The sequence below is a fragment of the Lupinus angustifolius genome, chromosome LG03 (genome assembly GCF_001865875.1).
Source record: "Lupinus angustifolius cultivar Tanjil chromosome LG03, LupAngTanjil_v1.0, whole genome shotgun sequence".
Taxonomy (NCBI): domain Eukaryota; kingdom Viridiplantae; phylum Streptophyta; class Magnoliopsida; order Fabales; family Fabaceae; genus Lupinus; species Lupinus angustifolius.
In genome coordinates this window covers 4,666,024-4,683,501 of record NC_032011.1, presented here as the reverse complement: position 1 = coordinate 4,683,501, position 17,478 = coordinate 4,666,024, and the positions used below count along the sequence as shown (strand labels likewise).

Below are 17,478 nucleotides of genomic sequence, written 5' to 3'. Positions count from 1 at the left end.
ATCACTTCACTCCTTAAACCATATATCATAATATTATAAAGTCGTTATAACTTTCACTTAATTATTGTAGACTTATAGATAATAGTAGTATTTTGGAAGTACTTGAACAAATGTTGGAATAGTTTCTTTAAAATTAAAAAAATTTAAAAAATTATATTAACCTTTTTCTTGAAATTTTAGTATTAAAATTGTACATAGATGACAAAAATCAAAATATCTAGAGTGACATGCTGCTATGTGACAAGTTTGTCTATATTACATTTATGAATTATTGTTCATGTCACTTATGGGTCACTCTCTCATTACGAGATTCTACACTGGTCAGAGATAGTGACATGCATCAATCTATTTCAGCGGCAAGACGTATCTACTTCTCATTGGAAGAAAGGATCGATCACTTAGACATGCATAATATGTATGACCTCATCTTTAATTGAGGTAGAGTAATCCAAAATTGGGTAACAAGGTATATATGCTCTGGACTAACATCTTCTCTAATAATAAGATGCAAATGTTTACTTCTTCTCATATTTTTACCAGTAAAAATATAATTTCATATTAACAAAATGATAAAATATCATTACATATCCTTACTCCCTACAAACAATGGTGGCCGTAAGGGATAGATGGGTCCAGTTAAGTTATGCTCTCATGGTTCTAGTCACCTTACATGTTAGACTTTTTATAAATAGTTGACTATAACATGAAGTACATAGCTAGAATAGGCGGAATAAAAACATTCTTACTTTGTATCCATTGTGTCATTTTTATTTTCTTATTTTTGTTATTCTTAATAAGAACACTTATTGGTTATTTTTAACCAAGGGAAAGAGCAGAGAGATGTAGATTTTGTGGTAAAATATAGATGTTATGAAACCTAAATAAAAATAAAAATGATTTTGTCATTGTGAAAAAAGTAGATATTATTTTTATTTCATATATGGTTTAATAAATTATAAAATAATGTATCAAACCCAAATAAAAATAAATATGTTTATTGTCATCGGGATACTCTTCGACTTTAAATAAATGTGTATATAATTTTCGTGAGACTAACATTCTGAGTTTTCTATCTAAGCAAATATATAAGAGATATCTATGAAAAACTTCTATGTGATTTGCAATTTACTCTGGTGTATAATGTTCTGTCTAATGTGTTGTCTTATAAAAGTGCACTAAACTAAAATGATAAAAGCAAAAAAAGCAATTTTTTATATTATTTGAAAAAATTTGATCCACTTGAACATGAAATGAATATTTAGGTAGGGAATAAACAATTATTCAGAAAACTCCTTTCGCTTGCACTAGCCACCGAACCAACCGACACATCTAGTGTGGCCACCTTGTTACGTTTCACCTGAGCAAACCATAAGATTCGTCTCATAGAACCTCCTAGTTACAACTACTGCTTATAAGAATTCGGATTGTCACATAATATTTCACTCGTATTTTCATATAATAGATCCAAAGTTTATATATATGAAGTAGTATGAAAGAGTATACTAATATTTATTTTATCAGCAAACAATATACAATCATCCTCGCATATTTTATAAGATATCTAATTCTTCATATTCTCCTATTGCTAATGGAATACGAATCAGCTAGAACTGTACCACCAGCAGTTTTGATCTATCAGCTGAATATAATATATAACACCAGTTGTATGTTAGCAAAAACCCTAGAAATTATGTACTTTAATAAGAAAATCAATTATATTCACTGAGAAAACGAGGGAAATAGACAAATTAACGGGAAAGTGTTTAGTTCCAACACAAGCCCAGGATTCATCTCTAGATATATTCATCATATCACGTATATTCATTAAGCTTCATCTATAGACACTATTTGATTGAGACTCTGCCAAACAATCATGCACTTTGCACTTTGTAATTTTTGGGTCTCCAAAGAAAATTAATATATGAGAGTGCACACCAAATATAAATGATGAAAAAAGATCACATGTCTCCTGTTCCAATTCTTGTCCTGGATCAATCAGATTTTATATTATTTGTTAAAATTGATCCAGTACAATAAATGGAATACCCTATGATCTTTGTTCTATGTATTATATCAATTGAAGGAATCTTCAGGTTTTGGAAACTCATTCAAATCAGGCTTGAGGGAAAAGGTAGAAGATGAATTATTATTCTTGGAAGAGGCATGAAGAGCTATTTGCAAAGCATCAACTCTAGCACCAACTTCTGTAGCCTTTTTCCTTATAGAATCAGAAGACATATCCTCTCTCCGGCACGAAAAGTCAACGTCTTTGTCTTGGAACAACAATTCCGGAAAGTTAAGTCTATCAGCTGAAGGACCCCTCAGGTAGAACACGGCGGTGTCATAGGCGCGTGCGGCGGCGATAGGGGTGGAGTAAGAACCCAACCAAATCCTTGACCTCTTGTTTGGTTCTCTTATCTCCGCCACCCACTTTCCCCACTTCCTCATCCTTATCCCATAGTATGGTTTCGTTTGTCTCTCTTTTTTGTGCTTTCTCTTCTCTCTGCAGCTTCTGCTTCTTATCATAGTTGTTGAATTCTTGGAACAACAATCTCTCTCCTCCATACTATACCTACCCATATATCAGAAAAATAACTAAACGAAACTAAACTAGTGGTTATAATAAGTACCTACTACCTAGGTTATTCTTATTATATATATATATATACCTATGGACATTGACATATAGGACCCATACAAAAATGGAACAGTTGAGACTTGAGAACTAAAAGTAAAGACTAAACTTAGCGAGATTCTATATATTCAGATACACCATACACTTTCCTATGTTGTTGCTGATGAAATCATTTATATTGATATGGGAAGAGAAAATTGTATGAAGTATGAAGGTTGGATAGAGATAAAAAGAGGAGAGATGTGCGTTCCATGTGTTGGCTGGCAGGGTCGACACGTTGACTTCCTTCAAGATAAAGTCCAAGATGGCCGACACAAGCCATCACAAACTAATAATAATTTTAAATTGAAATCACAATAATATGCCAAGTATATACTTACTATACTACTAGATTTGATATTTAGTAAAAAAAGCCTGCTACATCGATAGAAAAAGGTTAGGTTCGGTTTCTCGAAATGATCTCATAGGAGGTATACTCATAGAGTTTAAAAGGAAATAATTCCATACTCATATGATGATCGGATAACATTGATAGTAACAATCTTATCTTCATAAATTTTAATTTAATAAAAGGATTTTTTTGTAGTATCAAGGACAACCCACACTATTAGTAAAAAATTAATCATTTTGGGAATGTAACATTCCCAACAATTTTCGTTCATAATAATTGAAATTTTGATTTTTTAGTTATGCTAAGAATTTAACATACTTTACACCACTAGACTAACTAGGGGTGAGGAGGACACGACCATATCCGCCTATCTAATACGACTTGATCAAGATCAGACATGAATAGGTTCGGGTCTCATCGAGTCTAGGGCCGAGTTTGGGTTCAAAGATTAGACGTGGTCAATATTTAGGTTCTGGTAGAGACGAAACATGACCCATCCCAACCTGTCCCATAATCATCTACTCATCATGTTTATATGTGTTTCTATTCAAATGTGTACTCAGTAATATCACTTTTTTGGTAGAAAGTATCATTGTTTCTCTAATTTTTACATCATATATATGAGGTTAATAATATATATACACATATCATTTTATATGTTAAATTACATATTCACAATAACAAATAATATTGAGAAAACATTATCTAAAATGAGTGTGCTCTTAATCAGGTCCAGGTTTAATGGTTGATTCAATCAATATTTAGGGTTGGGTTAGATTTGGATCAGGGACCAAGTATAAGTTCAAAAAATTATCCGACCAACATTTACATTGTGTTTGGTTGTATAGAAAACGAGAGGAAAGAAAAGAGTAGGAAAGAAAAGTGGTGGAAAATTTCATTTTCCACCATTTGGTTCCAAAATTAAATAGGGAGGAAGGAAAAAATATACATGGGTCCCACAAAAAACTTTTCCTCCCTAAGTTGGGAAGAAAATAAAGGAATGAAGGAAAACCATCAAAAATTCCAAATTTGCCCTTCATCATGTATTGAAAAAATAATAATCTATGTGAAAATAAATACAATGCATTAAATTTCTTTGTTTATATTCATTTTTATGTGAAATTAGTTAACTTAATTTTATTTTTGTTGCTTTTGAGCTTACAAATAAATATAATTATGTATGCTAAAAGATGAAGTGAAAAGAAAAAAGAAATATCATTACTTAAAATTATCAACAAAGTAACAAATAATAAATAAATTAGAAAGATAAAACACAAATATGTAGAAGTGAGATGATTAAAAATATAAAAGTAATTGTGGAATATTAGTTATATTTTCTTATAGACACACTATTGTGAAAAGGATATTCGTAAAATGTTAATAATTTTCTTTGAATTTTATAAACAAATATTGTTATTGAACTTGGAATATATGTTACTTAAAAAATATTAATTAATATTATGAAAATAAATTATTTAGTTATATAATTTAAAAATTAGATATTTACATAATTATATAGATATAATGAGGGCATTATGTCATTTTCAATACATTATATATAAATGTGTTTTTTTCCTCTCACTTTCCTTTCATTTTCAATTATACCAAACAATAAAATTATTGTCTCATTTTCTACTATTTTTTCTTTCCTTCAATTCTCTTTCCTTCCACTTTTTTCCAAAACCAAACATAGCCATATGATTGAATAAAGACAAGTCTTAACTCTTAGCTTATCTCATACTCACCCACGAGACCAACAAAAGAGAAATGTATATAGTAATTCTCATTAATGAATAAAAGGAAATACTAAAAAAATAATACATGCTTCATATATATAACTTATAAAAACAACCGACAAATAAAATCATCAAAATAATGACTTATAATATATTAGGAATTAATTTTTATGTCTGTCGATTATGTTCAGGGGATCGACCTAAATAAGGGAAATGATAACACTGATAAAATAAGATAATTTAGCATATGCTATATCAAAGAGCCTCTTGTCTACATGTTCACGTTGCCTTATAACAAAGGCAATCTAAATTTACAACATTTTCAAAGTGAGACTACTAAAAGAATGTGTCAACAATGATTATTCTCCATTGGACCACAAACCAATTCACTTAGTATAAATAGGTAACGCCACCTAGAAATGAATAAATATTGTATTCTCTATCTTTTCTCTAATTATACTCCTATAAACTTACTTGAATGTCAAAATATTTTTTCAGAAATCTAACAAATAATGTTTTTCATGATATTGGAAATGTTTCTTCATACCTTATACTACTCTATTCTATTCAAAGCTCAAGCTTTGACTATCCACTGAGACTTGTTATAATCGAGATCCAACAAAATAACCCAAATACTAATAATCTCTTTTACACATAAGAATAATAATAGGGCTAGCCAGAATATCAAATTCATTTTTCACAAAATTAATTACATCTTTAAAGATTTGAGATATTGATTAATGTAATGAGACTAAAACCACTTTTAATGAAATATTAAAGTAATTTATATTAAATATTAATATGTTATTAAATTCACCTTAATAAAAGTTAATCAGATCAATATTAATGTATACTCGATCTTGGTCATAAATCCAATCAGATATAATACATATTCTTTTTAAATAAAGAATTTTCAATATTACTTTATAGTTGTCAAAAAATCCATAGTTGTGCCGGAGAAGATTTTGTACAATAGATCATCCTCATTTTGGTGGTTGAGTTTCCTTATCTTAATTTTTTAATATAATTAAAATTAATCTTTCCGAATCTATTTTTCTCATTCTTGTTTATAGATTTTAGATGGTAATGTCATGTGTTTTTTTCTCTAAAAGAATTGGGGGATGTTGTTTGACTTGCTAATTGGTTTCTTTAAACCATTGGCTAAGAAGTTAATAAACCAATATTTAAACTAAATGCATTTTTTTAAATTTATTAAATAACAGCTTTTAATACAAACTTGCCTCCTTTGTTTTCTTAGTCGATACCCGAAAAAAAGCCAATTAGTCTTTGTCCACTAATGGATTAGGATTTGCAGACACTTTTTGCTTAGATATACGTAAGTTTGATCTAAGAATGATAATTAGTATCAATGATGTAAAAACTGTATCCGGTCGATTCGACTAGAAAACTGGTGAACCGAACCCCTAACCGATACAATACAGATGTTGAACCGGCCAAGTATCAAAACCGGTTAAAAACCGGTGAACTGACCAGTATTTGATTAAACCGGGCTGGTTTATACACAATTTTTTTTTTAAAGAAAAACTTAAAAACCCATTACAAGGTGACTCATCTTTCTAACTATTCTTCAACACTTCAAGGCACATGCTTCCAATGCATATTAAATTACACATTTTGGTTCCTAACATTCGTGTGTAATCTCAGTGACATTTGTATAATCTTGGAGTAATGTCTGAAGATAGGATTTAGTGCAAAAGTATAATCTCGATATGAGACAACTTTAACTCCTTGATCTTAAATGTTAAAATTCCAAATTTATTTATTTTGTAGAATGAATTGTGAACTTGTATCATTTATTTATATTTTGCGGTTGTTAAGTGATACTTTTGGATTGATATATATTTTGTAATTTAAACTTTAAATTTGTTAAATACTCAAAGTTGTTTGTTTATGTGAATTTTGAGTAGATTATGAATATTGATTATAAATTTGAGTATTTATCTATTTGAATTTTTTTTGTTATATGTTTATATATATAGAAATATAAGCAGACATGTCTGTTTAACCGACATGCGATTTAATTGTCAAATCACTGTACTATTATACCAATACCCTAACCTGTTATTGATTAGAATGAATATGTGAGTGGGCGAGACATGTGGTATGTGAACAGTTGGATGAATTCATGTGATAAAAGTGGGTAGCAGATGGAGAAGAAAGATTACAGGTTAAAAAAAAACATGTATATATTCATAGCCACTCAAATTCTAACAAATAATATAGAATTGTTAATTTATCTTTTTGTAAATTTGATTTTTAATGAAATATCATTTTTTTAATTGGATTAAAGATGGTAGATGGACCTATGGATTACTTTCCCTCCCAGCAATAATAGAAGGATACACCTGTAAATTGTAATGTACACTACATGTCAACCTTCTAATAATTTCCTCATAGTTATTGTATTTTTAATTAGTTTGTATTTCTGATTATTTGATCTTATTTTTAATTAATTATGCTTTTAATTGTATTTCTTCATTATGTCTGTTTCCTTGGTTTTACAAAAAGTGCACTTATATGCAATAATAATAATAACTTAAAAAGAGAAAAAATTTATACACTGAAAATGTATTTATTCATTTTTTAATTATCATTGATTCTTCATAAAAGATAATTCAAATGAATGATATAATAACTATAGATAAATCTTTCCACTAATAGATATATATTACACGTAAAAGTGTGATTTGTTTTGTGAATCCCATAACAATTAAATCATTCTTGTTTGATTCACATCTGAATATGGGTATAATAGTGCGGATCTATTTTTGAGTAAAACTTCGATCAAAATAGGTAGGACTGGATCAGATTGAATTTCACTAGTCTAGCATAAGAAGTTCAAAACCGATTTGATCCAACCACATAATACATAAATTTGATCGATTCCGCACTTATTAAAAAATAACTTAAAACATACAAAAGTGGATAAAATTATGTAGAACTATCGAAAAAGATTTTCAAATTGAAACACAAGTTTTCTCTCAATTTCCAACTTCATTCACGTTTGCAAGACAGAGGTAAAACATAATCTTATAAGCTAAGAACATAAAACTAGAAACTGATTAAATAACTAAAGTAGAATTGTTTGGTAAAATTATTTGCTAAGTAAAAAATGAAATAAGTTCCTAACTTATAAATCATAAGTTACCTTAAGTAGATTATGGGATATGAACATATAAACTAGCACATTATTAAGTAAACCTTCATTGTCAAACACAACTAAGTAACTTATTTTAAGTTAAACAAATTAGTTGACTAACTCATAACTACCTCATAATCTTACAAAACACACCTAACCCCTCAAACTTGTGGCCATTGGTTTGAGCATAGAATTTGGTTTTTAAAAAGTAAAAACACTATTGAGATTCTCACTTAGACACATGCGATATCCATAAAGATAAGTACGCCACAAATGTATGAAACACATGCGTTTGCGTCAAGAATACAAACAACATAAAATTTCGCTATCAGAATGTAACTGCTCAATCAACACCCAGGTTCCTGTTCACTTCACTGATGTATATTTGGCCTATTAACATATACATATTACAAAATATAATTTCGTCCTTTTGGGAGGGACAGCCACACATACTGAAAGTGATTAGTTTCATACCTAAAGAGTGAAACTATACCTTTGGTAGTACCAAAAAATATGATCTCAACTTCAACTTATTTTTCTAATTATATCGTAATCATTGAAATAAATTGTTTTTTCCGAAAGCTAGGCCAACCACACTGGAAAGTAGAAACCAATGTGCATAATGAAAGTGAGTACAACTCACTTTTGATAGTGCAAACTAGTGTATACTTATTCAAAGTTCAACAGACAATTTTAGAGAACAAAGTGCACACAGATTTCTATTCTCAGGTTCCTCCTCTATCATCATCCATCGAGTTTATGGTCCTCTGTAGTTTATTTTAAACTGCATAAAAGCTTAACCCTTAGAGATCATTTTAATGATTGGTAAAACATGGATGATGATACACCAAACGAAGCCTTTCCTTACGAGATAGAGTTGAGTACATGGACCAAAGGATGTAATTGTGCTCTAGCACATAAAAGCCACTACAATATCAGAAGAAAATCTATGATTGGTGATCTCAGGGAAAGTAGTAGAAATTTTTTGGGATCTACGGTCCAACATACAGAAAATTCACTAGGCTTCCAAATTTCAAGCATTCCATTTATATCCACAGAATATCATCAGCAAAGATCCATTATCTACATATTTGCCTCCAAACAACTTTAGCAGCTCGTAAAACCTAAATACTACTACTAGATCCATGAATATAATTCTCCAAAGATAAATGAGAAGATGTAAAGTATAAACTGTCTCACATGCTTTCTCGGTATGGTTGACTTCTAACTTAAATAATGTAAGATACCTTGATGGAGGTTGGAACTTGGAACAAGGTAAAATGATGTGAAAGTCCTAAGGAAAAATGGTGCATCAAAGTTTGCTCCCCACACATACTTAACATAGCAGGCACAAGCTGTAAACAAAATAATATAATCCTATTGAACTCAAGCATGAAATATGGACAATTGAGGCTTCAATGACCATGCCATGCTGCAATTTTTCTATTGATGAAGATTACTATTACTTCAGAAATAAATCTGGTCTTAATAATAAAATCGATGTAAGCATAAAAAGATAATGAAATAGTTCAGACTTACAATTTGTAAGCATGAACCTTAGGAGACTACTGCATTGATGGTAAAAAAATTGAAGGCAGCATCCAACAAAAGACTTCGTTCTACAAATGAGGAACCTAGATGTAGCCAAACACTGCATGCATGTATCCATCTTCAGATGCAACCCTCCTAGTCCAAGATGCTATATCACATTATCCTTAATTTAACATCATACAATCTCTATTTGGGTCATTGATTCTGAAAAGGGAATCAATTAGCAATCCAACAATTTGTTCAATCTCAATAAAACCCATTGTCATCTTCTGTGTATTCATCGTCGCTACTTTCTGACATGTAATCCTCTTGTTCTTCCCATTCTTCACCATCATCTTCAATGATCAAATCATTGAACTTAGTCCTCATTCCGACAAAATCATCCATTATCTCATCCAAATTCTCCACTCCATCAACATCTCCATTAAAATTTGACACAGTAAACAACCCATCCTCTTCAACAAACCCCTCACTCCTCCTCCTGTCCCTTTTCTTGGGCATCAAATCCATCTCCGAAACAGTTCCATTCTCAACATCAATCCAAGGAACCCACAAATCAGCATGCCGCCCCAACGCCCTATCCCAATCCCCAACAACCACAGTCCCCAAACTTGCCTCCCTTGCCCTCTTCAACATATCTGAAAAATCCGAATCATCAGAAACCAAAACCAACCAATCAATCCCTCTACTCATTGAATGTTGCATCTGCTTCTTCAATGCCCAATCTGCTGCCTGAGGCTTATCCTCCACAGTCTTCACATAAACCCCAGCTCGCCGCAACTCAGAAGCAAGCCCATAACCCACCTAGAAACAGATCCAGAAAACATCAAAGACACACAAATATATAAATATACACGTACTTAGTATTTTTGAGTAAATATATGTATCTAATTTTCCAAAGTGCATTCACTAAAACTATCAAGAAGCTTATAAACTAGTCATATTCAGCCAAACACAAGCTACCTATAAGCTCATATAACAAAACATCTCCTATTCAATCGGCCAGCTTAATATCTCAACTTTCACTCCATATCTTATAAGATTTCACCTAGCTTATAAGCTAGTCTATAAAAAGCCAAAATATACCACGGAAGGAAGAGCCACAGCCTGTGTAATGCTTAGATAACACTTGGCACCCAAATGTTCTATTTTTAAATTTCATGCTATGTTCTATTGCATTAGAACAAAACAGTGCAAAACAAAACTAACATTCTATTTGGTCCTATTTTATCATATCAACCAAAACACTATCTTAAAGTGACTGAATCTATTGGGAAGTAAATCTCACATCAATTGTCTCGTTCTCTTGGGCATGATTTAAATACTAGTTAGGCTCCTCTCGTTGCCAATTGGTTTTGAGATAAAACTTTAACACGATATTATGGTATGAGAGTCACAGCTCAATTTCTTTTCAATCATCATGGGTCAAGATACACCCTTTAATCATAAGTCAGATGTAACTCTTCGACTCGTCTAGGCTTTTGTGGAGGAGGTATGTAGGGAAGTAAGTCCCAAGTATTTTCGTTTTCCATCGTTCTCCTACGTCGGGTTTTCTAATTGTCAATTGATTTTGAGATGAAACATTAACACCTTACCTTAGGCTTAAGCAAGGACCTAGCAGCCTCATTATACTTATGATTCCCAGAAACAAACCTCTCCTTATACCGTTGCCGCTTCTTCCCCTTAAGCGATCGCATTCGACTAAGCTTCTTCTGCCTCTCTCGCTCATGAAGCTGCTTAAAATGTTTCTTCAAGTCCAAGTTAGTCTTACACTTCCGACCACACACGCTGCAAACATAAGGCTCCGTCGGATTAACAACACCTTTCCGTTCCATGATATCAAGTTGTTTACGGTCTCTCCGTTCTTGTATGACCCAATGAGGAAGGTGGATGAAGGCGTGGCGGTTGGCGTAGGCGGAGATATCAACGATTTCGCCGAAGAAGGAGGCGATGTTTTTAAGTGAGACGGCGGCGGGGTAGGGAGGGCCACGTGGAGGTTTGTTGTCGAGGTCCCATAGAACTACAACTTTGTTGTTGTGTTTTGGAGCGTAGATGCCTTGGGAGTTTTGAACCATGTCGATTTCGATTGATGAGGATGAGGAACAAGCTTTGATTTGAAAACATTGGATATTTTGTTGGTGTTGTTTTTTGAAAGAGAGTTTTGTTGTGAAATTGGGATTGGGATTGGGATTGATAAGGGAGAGAGAAGAAAGGAAAGGGTGTAAGGGGAAGTGTATTGAACTAGCATTGTGGAGAGGGAGTGAGAGGGGATTCATGATTCGTTCCCTCACATAACTAGTTGCCACACTTTGTTGGGATAGATAGAAGGATAAGGAGCTAGTAGCGTGGATGAGCCTCTTCGGCTACAGTATTCGGGTAGGGGGTATATTTAATCCAGATCAAAACTTGTCAAGGTTAAAATACCTTTTTCATCAGTGCTGTCTTATAAGGTTAAATATTTTAGATTATAAGTCTAATAATTAAATATTTTTTATCAATTAATTGTAGAATTAAATTTATTCTTATTAGTCTGTCGACAGACTTCGTGAAGATATCTGACCATATTATATACAGTACCAGGTATTCAATTTTTATATATTTCATTTTATGAATTAGAATATATATATTTTTTCTTCAGTATATTTTGAAAAAATATATATTTAAATTAAAAAATTAATTATCAAATATTTTTTTAACAAATCACATGTCATAAAACATAAAATAACACATATAGGACAGACACGTTTACCTATTAACTCAAATTACATGAAACACTGAACCACTATTTGGCCGACAACCATGTGGTTAATTTAGATACATAGAAACAAATTATTTTCAACTTCAAACAAACTTCTATCTAGGATACATTTGACTTAATAAAAGTGAAATGAAATTGCATAAGCAAACTCTGGTTTTACAGTGATTGGCCAACAAATCCCTTAAATTGTCTTTCGGATATTTATTAATTTTTTCTTTCTCCTTGTAATGTCTATATGTAACTTTTAGTACCTTTATACTTTTTCAATAAAATTATTTTGCCCATGATTATGGCATTACCTTCTATTCACATCCTATATATACACTTATTCCAAACGAAAGATATCACTGAATATTGATAATAATTTACTAGGATTTATTCATTGCTAATAATATAATGAGGATAGAGAGAAGATAATATCCTAAAAGTACGGTACTAGACACCTCTATCAATTCTAAATTTTATTTTCAACATGCCTCACAAATAACAATATTGTTATCGCATAATATAATAACAAATACGGATTTAATATCTTCATTAACGTACTATTATCAATTTATCCCACTTAAACATTGGATTGAAAGCAAATTCCAACTCCCAATACACCTACTATTAGTTATTAATGGGAAATCATTTACGCCAAAATATCTCTATTGGTAGTAATGATCTATGGGTTAGACATAGAGAAATGAGATAGAAAATCTTAATTCATTAATTAATGAAAGACAGAATTTTCTACAAGCAATTCAACAAATACAGCATTACACGGTCGATAAGCATATTGAACGTATATACACATAGCAAAAATTCATCAAAGCTAAAAATGGAGATCACCACATAACAAACAAAGGAAAAGACTAAAGGACACGCGGATAATTTTTGGCTTGCTCTCGAACCTTTCTATCATATTCATCACGATCCTACATGTCAAAGAAACATTGTTAAGGAATATACGCATTACAAAAGCACTAACAATTCAGATGTAGATACACTAGAATGATCCAAATGAATGGAGAAGAACCTGGACAAAAAGCTTATTGAATTCAGAATTTGCAGGACTAGCGGGATTAGGATTGTTCAGCAGTATTTGAATACCCACAAGAATTTGCTTTAAATTAATTTCAGGTTTCCAGTCCATGAAAAAAGCCAAATATAAGAATCAGGAACAAATAATAAAATCAGATTCCAACAGAATCAATTGTAGTAAAACTTACATAGCCAAGGATTGAAAGACATACTTCTCCTTCAGTATAGACATTAGGATGTAAGAACCCTTTAGGAAATTCACACGTTGGAGGTTGGAATGGGTAGTTTTCACTGAAGACAAGAGTTATGGGATAATGTCCATTCTCCCAATCTGTCTGCAGTATTCACTATATCAATAAAACCAAGATGAAGAAAGTCTATAGCTGTTATAAATTGGGGAAGTAGTTGGTATTATTTTGATCAAAATATACTATGAGAAATTTATCTCCTCATCAGTAAAATTCTATGATATGCGTACTATTTTATTTGGTTTTAGACATATTTTTAGAAAATGATTAAATAGAGCACATGTCATGATTTTAATGGCCAGATGAGATAACTTATCTTTCTATACCAGGATATACTTTAATCGCTATATGATTAAAAAATATTTTATAATTTGCTATGACGACATGATATAATCGGATAATAATATATTCATCGCCACAATTGCAATAATATTGTAATTTGAATAAATAGTCTTTAGTAAATTTACAATATCAACGTTTAAGGAAAATAAGACCAATTGTATAAATTTAAATAAACAGAAATATTAGATTGATTTGAGTATTGACCAGTCACTCAGTGAAGAGTCTACAAAATTCAACATCCAAATGCAATACTAAATAACTTTTATTCATTTGCTTGTATAATTTTCTCTTTTAGCAACAAAAATGTGAGACACACATACGGTGTATATACTACAATGTCCACTTCTTAAATGTTCAAATTAATCACAATTCAAAAGTAAATTAAACATAAGGATACAATTGAAAAGATAACAAATTATAGATTGTAAGTTAAAGCTTAAAATCTTTGACCTAGACTATGATAATATATATATATATAAGAACGAATATGATTGGTTGAGAGTATAACAATATTTGCACTAAAAGTTTGTTTAGGAATTAGATTTTGGAGGGAAATGAAGGGAAATGTATTTCATGACTCTCAAGTCTTCTATTTTCTTTACCCTTCAAAATTTAACTCTCAAACTAATCATACCTCATGCAATGATACAAACAATAAGCATGGTTAAAATGGGCATGTAATTGAATATATATATGATATGAACAATAGAAATTGGACTAACTTCAGCCTTGCCAGGGATAAAGCACTTCCACTTCATTAAATTCACAGATCCATCTAGTCCAATATCTGGCTTTGCAACAAAACCCTAGTAAAGGTAAACAGAGAAATATACAAATAATAACATCAACAAAAGATAAAGTAAATTCAAAAGAAGAAAATACAAGTTATGATAGATAAGTTGAAAAATGGTATTAGTACAGACATGTGGATGATTCTGACGCCAAGCTTTTCTCTCCGCAGCTAAACGACCACGCGCAACTCCAACAGACATTTCGGTATTGCTTGAATTATAATGTTTTTTCTGAAATTGGAAGTTCAACTTTTCATTAGAAAAACATTAATCTAAGCATCGATCATGGCCTTTTCAATTTAAAGCAAGATAATAAGAATCACAATTCATACAGTCTACAAATCATTCATGCAGATTACATGATTTCATATATCATGTCGATCAACCAAAGAACATGACTTAGCTAACTTGCCATAAGCGTAAAAAAGGACCTTTGAGCATTAGGTTGATATTTGTTAAAAAATCCATATAAAAAATAAAGCCAGTAGTAGGCCTTCAATAAATCTATAACATGACTATTAAATACATACAATATTACTATTCTATGTACTAAATATTATCGTTAAAAACAAACTATTACCCCAGTGAACAATAGTATAACTTGTTCCAACATAGAAGTAATATAATAAACGAATGGTGTCACATTCTATGGAAGAGTGTAAACAAAAACTGAATTAAATGGGCAAGGAATTGATAAGAGAAGAGATAAACATACAAGAAGAGAGCGGAAGATAAAAGCTTACAATCGCATAGAAGGATAATAGGGGCTTTATATTCTTCTAACGTTCAAAGTGCAGTGTTTTCAGTTTGGGAATTGGGCCTTTAGAAGTGTTTAACTCGGTAACTTAACCGACGGACAAAGTCATTTTCGATGCAACTAGGGACAAGGGATGATGATGTTGGAAGTAAAAGTGATATATACTTTACAAATGCTTCTTTATCAAAAAAACATTAATGAGTTATAAAATGAATTTTTAGAGCACAATATATACATTGTCATTATAAGATTTATAGATACTAGCGTGTTGACAGACACTGCTGTGTCTGTCAATCCACTTTCCTATCGTTTGTAACGTATAGTTTATACAGACTTCGTATCCATAATCATAAACTTCTTCTCCACTTATTATTGAGAAGTGACTTCTTCTGCACTTAGTTGAGAAGTGTAAGTTTATTCGTATCCATATGAATTGTATTATTAGTCTTTGGATTAAATAATTCTTAATCTCATCTATTAAATTCGTGATTGGCTATCAAAGTTTTCTAGAAGTCGTGATCTCACTCTACGATTTCTATGAGGAATACAAACAAAATTTAGAACTCAATTTGCAAATATTCGACTTCTAGGTACCAATTTTAAACACTTTGATAAGTCGAGTTGTCAAATATCGACTTTTGATAAATATCATATAATCGATAAAGAAGTTGGATTATACAATACACTTAGAAGTCGTAAAAGAGTATCACAACTTCTACACATTAAAAGTCACACTAAAAAGTCGTTAAAGGCTATCACGATTTCTATATAGAAGTTATACATTAACATCACGACTTCTACATAATAATAAAAAAATCACACCTAAAATCGTGAAAGGGTCACACGAAATTTGGTAAAATCCTACCAAAACCAAATATTGTTAAAAGATATGACGACTTCTATATAAAAATCATACATTGGCTTAACAACTTCTAAAAATTAAAAATTATTAAAATAATAATCAGTTATCATATTTTTTAATCCAACAACTCATGACTCATTTGCATGAATGGAACTAACTATTAGTTCACAAATTAGCCATTATCTTAACAAAATTAAAGTTGATTTAAAAAAGATAAAAAAAGAATCAATATCTCACAATTGGAAAAGCCAATTTACATGAAACTTCTAAGTTCTTTTCATTATCATATGCTCCATTTTTTACGGGTCATGGATGCTAATTACAAGCATAAAACTTAATATTCAAGTAATAACACGTTCCCCCAAGTGGTCTTCAAAGATAGATAGTTGTCTTTAGACATTTTTAAACATTAAAAAATCAGCTACCAATTTAATCCCTAAACATTCATCACTTCTCAATAATAATCAAAGGTTTAGAACAATAATATATAGACTACACGTTACAAACAATAGGAAAGCAGGTTGACAGGCACGGGAGATAACATTTGTCTAATGAATCTGTCGATTAAAAAGTTGTAATGGATGAGCACAAAGGATATCAAAACACAACATTAGATCAAGTATAAAAAATTGAAAGTAGTCATTTGACTACTTAAATTGTTATTTTCAAGATAAGAGACATGCACATTTAAAGTTGAAATGATGTGTTCACTTGGTTTTTGAATGTCTTTCCCATTCTAATCAAGTATTGTGTGGAATAGAGTTAACATTTTTACCTACCTTTCTAACTTTTTTTTCAAGTTTGTTGTTGATAATCATATTCATTAAAGCTTATTCTAACTAAAGACTGAAAACACTTTCGTTTGGTGCACAATAGATATTATTGTGTTGTTATTCAAGATGATAAATCTTTTGGTCACTATAAAATATATGTGAAATAGAAGTAACTTTGGAGAGTGAGTTGTATTATTTAATACTTTTTGAAACTTCTATAGAGTAATAATTTGATTAAAAATTTATTTTAGTAGAACTATATCTTATGTGCACAAACGACAGTGTCTGCCAACCCGCTTTCCTATTGTTTGCAATGTATATTTTGTATGTTATAAATGTCAAATATAGTATTTTGTACAAAATATTGTAATTTGCAGTTGAGTTTATTCGATTTGTGTAATTATTAATTTTTTTAAATTGAACATTCAAATAATTGAGTGACTCGCAA

At 30.9% G+C, this 17,478-nt stretch overlaps 2 protein-coding genes and 1 long non-coding RNA gene across 4 annotated transcripts; 1 reads left to right on the top strand and 2 right to left on the bottom strand.

Annotated features, from left to right (window-relative positions):
* On the bottom strand, positions 1,634 to 2,905 carry LOC109343204 (ethylene-responsive transcription factor RAP2-1-like). 2 transcript variants are annotated; one of them, XM_019581393.1, is made up of 2 exons: positions 2,779 to 2,905; positions 1,634 to 2,538 (listed from the first exon to the last, which is right to left on the bottom strand). In XM_019581393.1, exon 2 carries the CDS (start codon positions 2,524 to 2,526, stop codon positions 2,074 to 2,076), a length of 453 nt encoding a protein of 150 aa, XP_019436938.1. In that variant the 5' UTR covers positions 2,527 to 2,538; positions 2,779 to 2,905; the 3' UTR covers positions 1,634 to 2,073. The 2 variants fall into 2 exon arrangements, with proteins under 2 accessions (XP_019436938.1, XP_019436937.1); XM_019581392.1 differs by lacking the exon at positions 2,779 to 2,905 and having other exon boundaries at positions 1,640 to 2,765.
* On the top strand, positions 8,511 to 9,502 carry LOC109343205. Its single transcript, XR_002107178.1, has 2 exons — positions 8,511 to 9,106; positions 9,166 to 9,502. It is a non-coding gene; the product is annotated as an uncharacterized LOC109343205 (long non-coding RNA).
* On the bottom strand, positions 9,342 to 11,845 carry LOC109343202. Its single transcript, XM_019581391.1, has 2 exons — positions 11,069 to 11,845; positions 9,342 to 10,277 (listed from the first exon to the last, which is right to left on the bottom strand). Exons 1-2 carry the CDS (start codon positions 11,747 to 11,749, stop codon positions 9,720 to 9,722), a joined length of 1,239 nt encoding a protein of 412 aa, XP_019436936.1. The 5' UTR covers positions 11,750 to 11,845; the 3' UTR covers positions 9,342 to 9,719.

Bases quoted from the DNA above. Each gene is read 5' to 3' on its own strand.
- LOC109343204 (XM_019581392.1), bottom strand. From the start codon at position 2,580: ATGGGTAGGTATAGTATGGAGGAGAGAGATTGTTGTTCCAAGAATTCA.
- LOC109343202 (XM_019581391.1), bottom strand. From the start codon at position 11,749: ATGAATCCCCTCTCACTCCCTCTCCACAATGCTAGTTCAATACACTTC. The intron at 10,278-11,068 runs GTAAGGTGTTAA...ATCTGTTTCTAG, and splicing joins GGTCCTTGCTTAAGCCTAAG to GTGGGTTATGGGCTTGCTTC.